Raw genomic sequence first — 13,386 nt, forward strand, 5'->3', positions numbered from 1 at the left:
CACCGGCACAGGAGGAGCTGAAGGTGCAGTAAGCTTCTCAACGGTGTCAAACAAGACTTTAGGATTTTTCTTATTTCCTGACACAAGGTTGGAAAAATAAGATGAGCGAGCCTGCTTCATCAATTCATTCAGATCCAGCATCATGTCTAAAGCACACATTCAAATATTAAACAGACTATAAATTGCTATATTTAACTTTGAGATTAAAACTTTAATTTAGAGGCGATCTGAGATTAAAAGTGCAAATGTGAGAAAAACATCTTTTGAGAATCCCTGCACGCTGAAGTGTGTAGAAACAAGAGCACAGATATATCAACATGAACACATCCACACACCTTCATTCAAGCTTTACAAACACACTTCAACATGAAGCTCTTAAAGCCAAACACATCATCTGCCAGCTGTCTCTGAAACTCCACAAACTTCAGTTTCACAGCAGAATAAAGCAAATCCTGTACAACAGTCAAATCACATTTGGACCATTAAAGTCAAAACCAAAGTGAAGTGAAATGTTTTTGGGCCCTAAACTGAAAATCTAATGTGTCAGAATATTTCTTCACTGTTTTAGACATAAAGTAGAGACGGATCCTCAAGAAAAACACATTTAATGATCACAGTCTGACAATATAGAGAAAGACAGACACAGACAGACATGAAGAATGAGTTTATCGTTGGGTTCTCTGTTGGCTGTGCTCTTCTTCTCCTCTGGACTCCTCTACTTGAGCATCTCTCGCTCTCTCTGTCTCTCTCTCTCCGTCTCCCTCTCTCTGTCTCTCTCTCTCTCTCTGTCTCTCTCTCTCTCTCTGTCTCTGTCTCTCTCTCTCTCTCTCTCTCTGTCTCTCTCTCTCTCTCTCTCTGTCTCTCATGTGATATCTCAAACGTTTCATTATACATGCAACACAATTCTACATTATTTACTGTTTTTTATTTACATTATTTCATGTATTTATATTCCAAACATAAACTCTCCCACATATTTACATTTTGAAAATTGTATATGAGATAATCTGATGATATAAAATGACAGTGTATAATACACACAAATGAGTTTACTATACATACACAATATACACAATCAATAGAAATGTTCAATTTAACCGTAGACTATATAATCTGTGTAATCTGTAAATATACTTCTGTTTCAAGTGGTGATCCATCTCTGATAAAGTCAGTTTGATGGTTTGGACAGAAAATCTGTTAAAGGGAAAGTCTGTCATAAACTCGCCTTGAAAACCTGTAAAAATGTCTTTGTTCTGTCGAACACAAAGAAAGATGTTTGGAAGAATGTTAGCAACGATCAGTTCTGGGGCACCATTGACTACTATTGTAGGAAAAATAACAACGGTGGTCAAAGGTTCCCCCAGAACTGTTCTCTTCCCTAAATTCTTCAAAATATCTTCTAGTGTTCAACAGAACAAAGAAATGTTCACAATCATTTTCCTACTATGGTAGTCAATGGTGTTTCAGAACTGTCAGTTGCTCACATTCTTCCAGATATCTTTATGTTACAAAGACATTTACAGGTTTTGATCAACCCGAGGGTCAGTAATTCATTCTTGGGTGAAGTTTCCCTTTAAGAACATGTTCGTGTGTCTATCAGAGAGATGATCTTACTCTTGGAAGTAAATGTGAAGCTCATAGATTCTGTTTACATTTGTTTCCTTCTTGTAAAAGTCAAATAAAATAATAATAATGTAAATATGAAGTCATTACTTCAATGCTTTCAGGATTCAGACTCAAAGTTTCAATCTCTTTCTATTTCTGATCCTTCTTCAGATGTTGTGACGTTAAATTCATTTGTTTTATTGGTTGATAAAGTGAGTCACACACATGATGATCTCTGAACACACACACACACACACACACACTATATTTGCTGTATTATACATTCAACATAATTCTACATTATTTACTGTTTCATGTATTTATATTCCAACCATAAACTCTCCCACATATTTACATTTTGAAATTTGTATATGAGATAATCTGATGATATAAAATGACAGTGTATAATACTATTTAACTATATAATCTGTGTAATCTGTATCACACACACACACTATATTTGCTGTATTTGATTGAAATCTACTGTAGTTAATACAACATTTGTCTGTGTTTACTGTCCTGACAATATTGTGGAACATCAGTTTCTTTTGTTGAAGAAGTTTTTCAGTCACTTCATCAAGACTATCACAGGATTATGAAACTGAATGTGTGAATGATTGTTTTCAGTGTGTCTGTAATGTCACTATAGTGTCGTCTTGTTATTCTCCATCAGATGATACTGAAGATCACACAGACAGATGTAAACACACCTTACTGTCATCACCAGTGAGGCCTAAAAGAGAAACACAAAGACAGAACTAATGTATCATCACTACACATGTCAACAATAATAAAGTCAGTTTGATCTTCATCTGTTTAACTCATAACCTGTATTATATGTGTCATCTGTCACTTTATTGTGTATATATTGTGTGTTGTTATTTCTACAGTCTGTCAGTATTCTGCAGTGTCTGAAGCACTCAAGACTTTCACTCACTGCAGACGTGTGATGATGATGATGAAGATTTGATCAATAATAATGATGAAGAGCATCAAATAAAAACATCTAGCTATGTGTGCACAAACACTGAGGTGAACATCCATCAAACAAACAGCAGGAAATAAAACTATAAACCTCCACATAAATAATAATAATAATATGTTTAAGAAGAGGAAGATGACAGTGAACAGACTCTTCATCACACTCATTGAACTGAATTCTTATTGTGCTGCACTTATAAAACATCAAGTGTGTTCATCTGTATTCAATATTTTGCAAAAGGTTTTACAGTTGTTAAACATGTATTAAAAATGAGCTCTACTCACCTCACTGTCTCTAGTTTATAATGTGGATCATCTCTCAGCTCACAGAGAAGCTTCACTTCTGAATCTCCTACATTATTATAAGACAGATCCAGATGTCTCAGGTGTGAGGGGTTTGATCTCAGAGCTGAAGTCAGAGCAACACAACCTTCATCTGTGATCTCACACAAACTCAACCTGTAGAGAACAATAACACACACTTCAGTCTCTCAGTTCAGCAGGAATGTCATGAATGAAACACATATTACACTGAATAACATTCATCATCATGTTAAATCTTGATCATTAAAATGCTGTTCTCACGCTCTCACACCACACATCTGTTTTCTTACACAGGACCGTACGCTCCATTGTTTCTATAGTGTGAAATCTAATGTGTGTAATAATTGTGTAAAAGCTGAAGTGTATTTTAATGCTGCAAACATTTGATAACGTCTCAGTGGTCTAACAGCCCCTCAATGTCAAAATAAGTGAGGTGACCAATCAAATGAAAGAAGACGAGAGTTAGTGTTTACAGAGCCGAGCGGTTCTTTAAATAAAGTTTTTCATGTGCAGATGATCTGATGAGCTCAGGATATAAATACAACAAGTAAAGTTTCATGTTAAGCGTGTGTGAATGTCCCACATTAAACTGTTTCCTTATAATGGACTTCAATGGAGGAGAAAACACTTAACGTGACATTATTGACTTTATCTGTGGAATAAGATCTCCTTCTTTTGACAGCAGCTTGTGTTTATTACAACAAACATTTGACAGAAATGTTGTTTTTTCAGGTCGTTGTTTGGGTAGTGAAGCGCTTTTCACATTAAGTGTTTTAGAAAGTCTCAGTAAACTGTGTGTCTTTGAAAGTTTCTTTATTGTTTGTGTTAATCTATTAAAATGTTAATTGTATTTGCAAATACTTTAATGCATCATTAACAATAAATTCCAGAAGAGAAACTCTTTCTTTATTTCTGTCGTTCTTTTCTTTATGGCAAGATCTCTCATGTCTGATCTGTGCTCATCATTTAAAGGGACAGTTCACCTCAAATTAAAACTAATAAAATTGTTGAATTTTGTTAACAAATTCTTTGTCTTGTCACTTATAACGCAAGATTTTTGTGTTTTTATGACATTCCTACATCCCAAACACCCCCCACCAACCCATGAACATGAATATAGAAGATGATCATGTAAGAATCAGCACATGTGTGACTATAAGAGAGATGATCTTACTTCAGTGTGTCCAGTTTACAGTGAGGATTCTCCAGTACAGTAGAGATCAGCTTCACTCCTGAATCTCCTACATTATTACCAGACAGATCCAGATGTCTCAGGTGTGAGGGGTTTGATCTCAGAGCTGAAGTCAGAGCAACACAACCTTCATCTGTGATCTTACACCAACTCAACCTGTAGAGAACAACAACACACACTTCAGTCTCTCAGTTCAGCAGGAATGTCATGAATGAAACACATATTACACTGAATAACATTCATCATCATGTTAAATCTTGATCATTAAAATGCTGTTCTCACGCTCTCACACCACACATCTGTTTTCTTACACAGGACCATACGCTCCATTGTTTCTATAGTGTGAAATCTAATGTGTGTAATAATTGTGTAAAAGCTGAAGTGTATTTTAATGCTGCAAACATTTGATAACGTCTCAGTGGTCTAACAGCCCCTCAATGTCAAAAGAAGTGAGGTGACCAATCAAATGAAAGAAGACGAGAGTTAGTGTTTACAGAGCCGAGCGGTTCTTTAAATAAAGTTTTTCATGTGCAGATGATCTGATGAGCTCAGAATATAAATACAACAAGTAAAGTTTCATGTTAAGCGTGTGTGAATGTCCCACATTAAACTGTTTCCTTATAATGGACTTCAATGGAGGAGAAAACACTTAACGTGACATTATTGACTTTATCTGTGGAATAAGATCTCCTTCTTTTGACAGCAGCTTGTGTTTATTTCAACAAACATTTGACAGAAATGTTGTTTTTTCTGGTGGTTGTTTGGGTAGTGAAGCGGTTTTCACATTAAGTGTTTTAGAAAGTCTCAGTAAACTGTGTGGCTTTGAAAGTTTCTTTATTGTTTGTGTTAATCTATTAAAATGTTAATTGTATTTGCAAATACTTTAATGCATCATTAACAATAAATTCTAGAAGAGAAACTCTTTCTTTATTTCTGTCGTTCTTTTCTTTATGGCAAGATCTCTCATGTCTGATCTGTGCTCATCATTTAAAGGGACAGTTCACCTCAAATTAAAACTAATACAATTATGTTGAATTTTGTTAACAAATTCTTTGTCTTGTCACTTATAACGCAAGGTTTTTGTGTTTTTTATGACATTCCTACATCCCAAATATCCCCCACCAACCCCTGAACATGAATATAGAAGATGATGATGTAAGAATCAGTACATGTGTGACTATCAGAGAGATGATCTTACTTCAGTGTGTCCAGTTTACAGTGAGGATTCTCCAGTACAGTAGAGATCAGCTTCACTCCTGAATCTCCTACATTATTATGAGACAGATCCAGATGTCTCAGGTGTGAGGGGTTTGATCTCAGAGCTGAAGTCAGAGCAACACAACCTTCATCTGTGATCTTACACTTCCTCAACCTGTAGAGAACAACAACACACACTTCAGTCTCTCAGTTCAGCAGGAATGTCATGAATGAAACACATATTACACTGAATAACATTCATCATCATGTTAAATCTTGATCATTAAAATGCTGTTCTCACGCTCTCACACCACACATCTGTTTTCTTACATAGGACCGTACGCTCCATTGTTTCTATAGTGTGAAATCTAATGTGTGTAATAATTGTGTAAAAGCTGAAGTGTATTTTAATGCTGCAAACATTTGATAACGTCTCAGTGGTCTAACAGCCCCTCAATGTCAAAAGAAGTGAGGTGACCAATCAAATGAAAGAAGACGAGAGTTAGTGTTTACAGAGCCGAGCGGTTCTTTAAATAAAGTTTTTCATGTGCAGATGATCTGATGAGCTCAGAATATAAATACAACAAGTAAAGTTTCATGTTAAGTGTGTGTGAATGTCCCACATTAAACTGTTTCCTTATAATGGACTTCAATGGAGGAGAAAACACTTAACGTGACATTATTGACTTTATCTGTGGAATAAAAACTCCTTCTTTTGACAGCAGCTTGTGTTTATTTCAACAAACATTTGACAGAAATGTTGTTTTTTCTGGTGGTTGTTTGGGTAGTGAAGCGCTTTTCACATTAAGTGTTTTAGAAAGTCTCAGTAAACTGTGTGGCTTTGAAAGTTTCTTTATTGTTTGTGTTAATCTATTAAAATGTTAATTGTATTTGCAAATACTTTAATGCATCATTAACAATAAATTCTAGAAGAGAAACTCTTTCTTTATTTCTGTCGTTCTTTTCTTTATGGCAAGATCTCTCATGTCTGATCTGTGCTCATCATTTAAAGGGTTCCTATTGGACGGCTAAAATGAACATTATTGTGTATTTGGTGTTATATTGTGTGTTTACGTGGTTTACTGTTAAAAAAAATCACATTAGTTTTCACATTTAATTGCATTACTGTCGCTTCTCTGTGTCTTTCTGAAACGCCTCGATTCTTAACAAAGTTCTTCGTTGTGAAAGCGCTGTGTACTCTGATTGGCCAGCTGTCCAGTGTGTTGTGATTGGCCGAATACCTCCAGCATGTGACGGATATATATTTTTATGTGTAGCATCACGCTGCAGGGAGAACAGCCAGAGGATACGAGGCTCCCGATGGATTCAGACTCGTAAATATAAAACTATTTCTGCATTTGTGATCGTAGGACCGACAGAAAAACTTACGTTTGAATAGTCCGATGCAAATTCTTTCATAATGAAAACGTTCTTACAGGCTGCGAGTGAGAAGCGTCAGACTGTCCTTACAAACTTGGATTCACTCCACTTTTTAGAAACAGCCGTTGAGCACAACCAGGTGTTCATGTGCTGCACACACTCAGATTTTGAAGTTGTGATGTTTTGGAACAGTGTTGTAAATAAAACTTAACCACAGATTTATAATTGAGTCCTCGTATGGAAAACCAACTAAGATATTAATTTGTGATGAAACACACAGCGTCTCCACAACATGGCGACAGCAACAACAACACTACAGCAAGGGTGTATTCCAGAAAGCAGGTTATGTGACTTACCTGGGTAAGTTAAGGAGTAAGCAAGCGGATAACATCTGCTTTCGGTTCCAAAAATGGAGGTAACTTTCGGGTTATGTAAGTTACCATAGCAACTGACTCTCTGAGGATAACCTGCTCCGGAGCAGGTTATGTTGCAGGGTTAGTTTGTTTCAGAGAGGTTTCTGAGCATGGCATGCCCTTTTGATGAGAGGCACAGATTATACAGGGTTTTTTTCGCCATGAGAGGGTGATAAAACCACATATCGATGTGTTCTCTTATCCTAAGGAATATTTGCAGGAGCGCTATTGTTTTTCTAGGCAGTCGTTAATTTATTTAACAAACCTACTAAGACCACACATATCAAACGTGACAAACCGCGGGTCAGCGCTAGCGCCAGACAAATTCTTTGTATTGCTCTGCGCTTTTTTGCTACGGAGAGTTTTCTCTACAATATGGGCGATGCAGAGCATGTGGGAAAGGTGACAGTGTGTAGAGCTGTTCGTACAGTATGCATGGCACTGAAACGTTTTCTACACACTTTTGTACAGTTCCCTGGCCATAAACCTGGGCGCTTTATTAAGTGAAAGAGCCAACTCCTGAGATGGGGTAAGGGGAGGTGGACCCCCGCCAGTAAGACGGGCCTCAGCCTTCTTTCTATTAGCTATATAGGAAGAATACTGTAAAAGTAACTTAAGACATTGATCTTAAAACAGTTAGAATACAATATTAACTTTTTGGAGAATGTTTTTGTGTTTCATTTTGACTTGGGAAAGACTTATTTTGGACCCAGAATGATTACACCTTATAAAACAAGAGGCCTATATATTTCTTTTCAATATACATTGCACTGTATTCTTAAGAAACTGATGTTGAGAAAAGTAAATGCTTGTCGAGTCATGCCACATGCTCAAAAAGACAATTGTTCAACTTTTGCAAATTAACAAAAGAAAGGCAAGCATATTTAAAATGTAATAAAAAAATATGCAGCTGTATTGCTTTTTTTTCATGATAATGGGCTTGAACTCGTTAAAAGTTGTGAGTCCGCTTCCGAGAAGTACACGGCACGTAACTTTTCACCCTTAGTTTCCATGGTGACTCCTGAATTCGGCGTTCCATTGAAAATGCCTTGATATGTTCACTGTGCGCGCGCATTAACTCAAGGTTATTAGCAGTAGGTTGATTAAACTAACTCGACACAGGTGTTCTGGAACCGACATACCCCGAGTAAGCAGGTTTTGGGTTAATCAACCCACAGTTCAGGGTTAATCTGATGGTAAATTAACCCAGCTTTCTGGAATACACCCCAGGAACAGACACGCCTTCTTTCTTACATGTTTATATTTAGGGCGTGTTCTTCAACACTTCTCACCAACTGATGTAGGAATGTGGGGGTGTGTTTAAAGGAGGCGTTTTAGGCAGGTTTGGATGAGCATCCGCTTTTAAATAAAACTAAATCCTGTCATATGATTTAAATCATCACATGTTTTGACAATCACAATACACTTAAAAACACAAACACATAACGCAAAGTTTTTATGACATTCCTAGATCCCAAACACCCCCCACCAACCCCTGAACATGAATATAGAAGATGATGATGTAAGAATCAGTACATGTGTGACTATCAGAGAGATGATCTTACTTCAGTGTGTCCAGTTTACAGTGAGGATTCTCCAGTACAGTAGAGATCAGCTTCACTCCTGAATCTCCTACATTATTAAGAGACAGATCCAGATGTCTCAGGTGTGAGGGGTTTGATCTCAGAGCTGAAGTCAGAGCAACACAACCTTCATCTGTGATCTTACACCATCTCAACCTGTAGAGAACAACAACACACACTTCAGTCTCTCAGTTCAGCAGGAATGTCATGAATGAAACACATATTACACTGAATAACATTCATCATCATGTTAAATCTTGATCATTAAAATGCTGTTCTCACGCTCTCACACCACACATCTGTTTTCTTACACAGGACCGTACGCTCCATTGTTTCTATAGTGTGAAATCTAATGTGTGTAATAATTGTGTAAAAGCTGAAGTGTATTTTAATGCTGCAAACATTTGATAACGTCTCAGTGGTCTAACAGCCCCTCAATGTCAAAATAAGTGAGGTGACCAATCAAATGAAAGAAGACGAGAGTTAGTGTTTACAGAGCCGAGCGGTTCTTTAAATAAAGTTTTTCATGTGCAGATGATCTGATGAGCTCAGAATATAAATACAACAAGTAAAGTTTCATGTTAAGTGTGTGTGAATGTCCCACATTAAACTGTTTCCTTATAATGGACTTCAATGGAGGAGAAAACACTTAACGTGACATTATTGACTTTATCTGTGGAATAAGATCTCCTTCTTTTGACAGCAGCTTGTGTTTATTACAACAAACATTTGACAGAAATGTTGTTTTTTCTGGTCGTTGTTTGGGTAGTGAAGCGCTTTTCACATTAAGTGTTTTAGAAAGTCTCAGTAAACTGTGCGGCTTTGAAAGTTTCTTTATTGTTTGTGTTAATCTATTAAAATGTTAATTGTATTTGCAAATACTTTAATGCATCATTAACAATAAATTCTAGAAGAGAAACTCTTTCTTTATTTCTGTCGTTCTTTTCTTTATGGCAAGATCTCTCATGTCTGATCTGTGCTCATCATTTAAAGGGTTCCTATTGGACGGCTAAAATGAACATTATTGTGTATTTGGTGTTATATTGTGTGTTTACGTGGTTTACTGTTAAAAAAAATCACATTAGTTTTCACATTTAATTGCATTACTGTCGCTTCTCTGTGTCTTTCTGAAACGCCTCGATTCTTAACAAAGTTCTTCGTTGTGAAAGCGCTGTGTACTCTGATTGGCCAGCTGTCCAGTGTGTTGTGATTGGCCAGCTGTCCAGTGTGTTGTGATTGGCCAGCTGCCCAGTGTGTTGTGATTGGCCAGCTGCCCAGTGTGTTGTGATTGGCCGAATACCTCAAGCATGTGACAGATATATATTTTTATGTGTAGCATCACGCTGCAGGGAGAACAGCCAGAGGATACGAGGCTCCCGATAGATTCAGACTCGTAAATATAAAACTATTTCTGCATTTGTGATCGTAGGACCGACAGAAAAACTTACGTTTGAATAGTCCGATGCAAATTCTTTCATAATGAAAACGTTCTTACAGGCTGCGAGTGAGAAGCGTCAGACTGTCCTTACAAACTTGGATTCACTCCACTTTTTAGAAACAGCCGTTGAGCACAACCAGGTGTTCATGTGCTGCACACACTCAGATTTTGAAGTTGTGATGTTTTGGAACAGTGTTGTAAATAAAACTTAACCACAGATTTATAATTGAGTCCTCGTATGGAAAACCAACTAAGATATTAATTTGTGATGAAACGCACAGCGTCTCCACAACATGGCGACAGCAGCAACAACACTACAGCAGGAACAGACACGCCTTCTTTCTTACACGTATATATTTTGGGGGCGTGTTCTTCAACGCCTCTCACCAACTGATGTAGAAATGTGGGGGTGTGTTTAAAGGAGGGGTTTAGGCAGGTTTGGATGAGCATCCGCTTTTAAATAAAACTAAATCCTGTCATATGATTTAAATCATCACATGTTTTGACAATCACAATACTATGGAAGCAAAAAAGAGACATAATGTTTTGAAATTTAATAGCCAATGAATACTTGAGTTTGAATTATTTTACTTTGGAAACCTTGTATCTGAATTTATTTGTTTCGAATTTACCTCTATGAAATTTAAATATGAAAATTCTTGATTTCCATTTTAAAAACTGGAATTTAATGCTCACAAATTCAGATACAAAACAAAATCAACTTACAGAATTTCAGATAAAATACATTCAGGTTGATCAAATTCGATTGCTCTTATTCAGATCTAAAATTTCAAGTTAATATTTTTCAAAGAAAACATATGTCTAATTCGACTGCTCAAATTCAGATCGAAAAATTCAAGTTAAATATTCACATGGTAACATCCGGGCTACCCAGCATAGGAAAAACAGTTGAGCCCAGAGCCCGTCTGCAATTGAACCGCACCATTGAACCGCACCATTGAACCGAACAATTGAACCGAACCATTGAACCGAACCAATGAACCGACGTCGGGCGGCCTATCAGAGAACGTCAACCTGACTGTCTGTCATGATCCAAGAAGAGGCAAAGTCACGTATATTAAACCTGTAAAGAAGATGACTTCTTACGACAAGCCGTTTTGACATAAAAACCTTGGGTTTGACTATCCATAAAATATATTTTAGATAGTTTTAATTGTATTTCGACGAGTCATAATTGTAATTTCACTAGTCAAATTGATAATTAGAGATATCTGCATTTATAATTGCGCTAGTAAGAAATATGATTCGAGATATCTGTAAATATGTTTTGACTAGTCAAAACTCTATTTTAGATATCTGTAATGACCTCATAGATATCTAAAATTATCGCGTCACAAATACGCAAAGTATTTAAAGATATCTCTAAATTAGTTTCGACTAGTCTCAATTATATTTTAAGATATCTGAATCGTGCCTGCTCCTAGTCGAATCTGCTGTTGTGTGACGTGAGACTTAATCTCCTCAGCTCCTCCCCCACGCCAAAACCAAAAGCGCAACGGCTAATGCTATCACCTTGGCTTCATCGGAACACAGCTAAGGAGACAACAGGCTAGTTTTTTAAAAACGGATGTCAATGGGTTTTGTTCGCTTTTACGCTTTCTCTTAAAGATCCTTCGATCTAACTAAAATAAGGGTTTCTTATCTATGCCAGAGCCCCTCCTTATACCTAGTGCTAACGGCTAACAACAGTAGACAGCGTTTGTAACTTGTCAAGGAGAGAAAAGAACTGAATGAAGTACTTTAGGGATTATTAAATCATATATGGAGGCAGTCATGTATGCATAGCGCTGAGATTTTAATTGCAGTCATGTTACAAAGCAGACCAAACAATGTGTAATGTTCAATAAAGACAAAGATCAGCAAACTGCTCGTTTTGTTGTAATTTATTTTTTATATATTTTTTGAAGAGACATGAGTGAAAAACATTTGAATTATATACCAAAACGTGAAAAAGTACAAATAAGCACGTGATGGACAAGAATGTTGCATATATGGCACTTCAATCATGACCTGCTGGCACTGAGATCCAAATCGGCTCTAACCACTAGGCCACAGACACCTATACAGATGTCTCGTTCTCGCTTCTCAGGGAACCGAGGTTACGAAAGTAACCGGAGAAGTTTTCCTGCTGGCTATAACGTGTTGCCTAGCTGACTTACCTACATAGAGAGACGAGTCACACAACAAACCATAGCTAACAGTTATGTGTTCCAAAAAATAATCAGCAACAACATACTTTTGTTCTGTCGAGTCTGATTGTACATAAACAGCAAACTACCGGAGCGCCTTCGTTTTCCCTAGAAGTCATCTTCTTTACAGGTTTAATATACGTGACTTCGCCTCTTCTTGGATCATGACAGACAGTCAGGTTGACGTGCTCTGATAGGCCGCCCGACGTCGGTTCATTGGTTCGGTTCAATGGTGCGGTTCAATTGCAGACGGGCTCTGGGCTCAACTGTTTTTCCTATGCTGGGTAGCCCGGATGTTACCATGTGAATATTTAACTTGAATTTTTCGATCTGAATTTGAGCAGTCGAATTAGACATATGTTTTCTTTGTAAAAAATATTAACTTGAAATTTTAGATCTGAATAAGAGCAATCGAATTTGATCAACCTGAATGTATTTTATCTGAAATTCTGTAAGTTGATTTTGTTTTGTATCTGAATTTGTGAGCATTAAATTCCAGTTTTTAAAATGGAAATCAAGAATTTTCATATTTAAATTTCATAGAGGTAAATTCGAAACAAATAAATTCAGATACAAGGTTTCCAAAGTAAAATAATTCAAACTCAAGTATTCATTGGCTATTAAATTTCAAAACATTATGTCTCTTTTCTGCTTCCATACAATACACTTAAAAACACAAACACATAACGCAAAGTTTTTATGACATTCCTACATCCCAAACACCCCCCACCAACCCCTGAACATGAATATAGAAGATGATGATGTAAGAATCAGTACATGTGTGACTATCAGAGAGATGATCTTACTTCAGTGTGTCCAGTTTACAGTGAGGATTCTCCAGTACAGTAGAGATCAGCTTCACTCCTGAATCTCCTACATTATTATCAGACAGATCCAGATGTCTCAGGTGTGAGGGGTTTGATCTCAGAGCTGAAGTCAGAGCAACACAACCTTCATCTGTGATCTTACACCATCTCAACCTGTAGAGAACAACAACACACACTTCAGTCTCTCAGTTCAGCAGGAATGTCATGAATGAAACACATATTACACTGAATAACAT

General features: G+C 36.8%; 2 protein-coding genes across 4 annotated transcripts in view; one reads left to right on the top strand and one right to left on the bottom strand.

Annotated features, from left to right (window-relative positions):
- Positions 1 to 13,386, top strand: part of LOC306908485 (uncharacterized protein) — a 236,329-nt gene that overhangs the window by 26,501 nt on the left and 196,442 nt on the right. The gene's annotated exons all lie outside the window — the stretch shown is intronic.
- The window catches only part of LOC306908490 (NACHT, LRR and PYD domains-containing protein 3-like), a 92,462-nt gene continuing 79,981 nt past the window's right edge, over positions 906 to 13,386 (bottom strand). For all 3 annotated transcript variants that reach the window (XM_079481409.1, XM_079481410.1, XM_079481408.1), the window contains 6 exons: positions 13,130 to 13,303; positions 8,658 to 8,831; positions 5,301 to 5,474; positions 4,085 to 4,258; positions 2,872 to 3,045; positions 906 to 2,338 (listed from right to left, as the gene is read on the bottom strand). In XM_079481409.1, coding sequence (XP_079337535.1) covers positions 2,326 to 2,338; positions 2,872 to 3,045; positions 4,085 to 4,258; positions 5,301 to 5,474; positions 8,658 to 8,831; positions 13,130 to 13,303 — 883 coding nt within the window. In that variant the 3' untranslated portion in view covers positions 906 to 2,325. The remainder of the gene's footprint in view (positions 2,339 to 2,871; positions 3,046 to 4,084; positions 4,259 to 5,300; positions 5,475 to 8,657; positions 8,832 to 13,129; positions 13,304 to 13,386) is intronic.

Source organism: Barbatula barbatula (assembly GCF_947034865.1).
Source record: "Barbatula barbatula genome assembly, chromosome: 19".
NCBI lineage: Eukaryota > Metazoa > Chordata > Actinopteri > Cypriniformes > Nemacheilidae > Barbatula > Barbatula barbatula.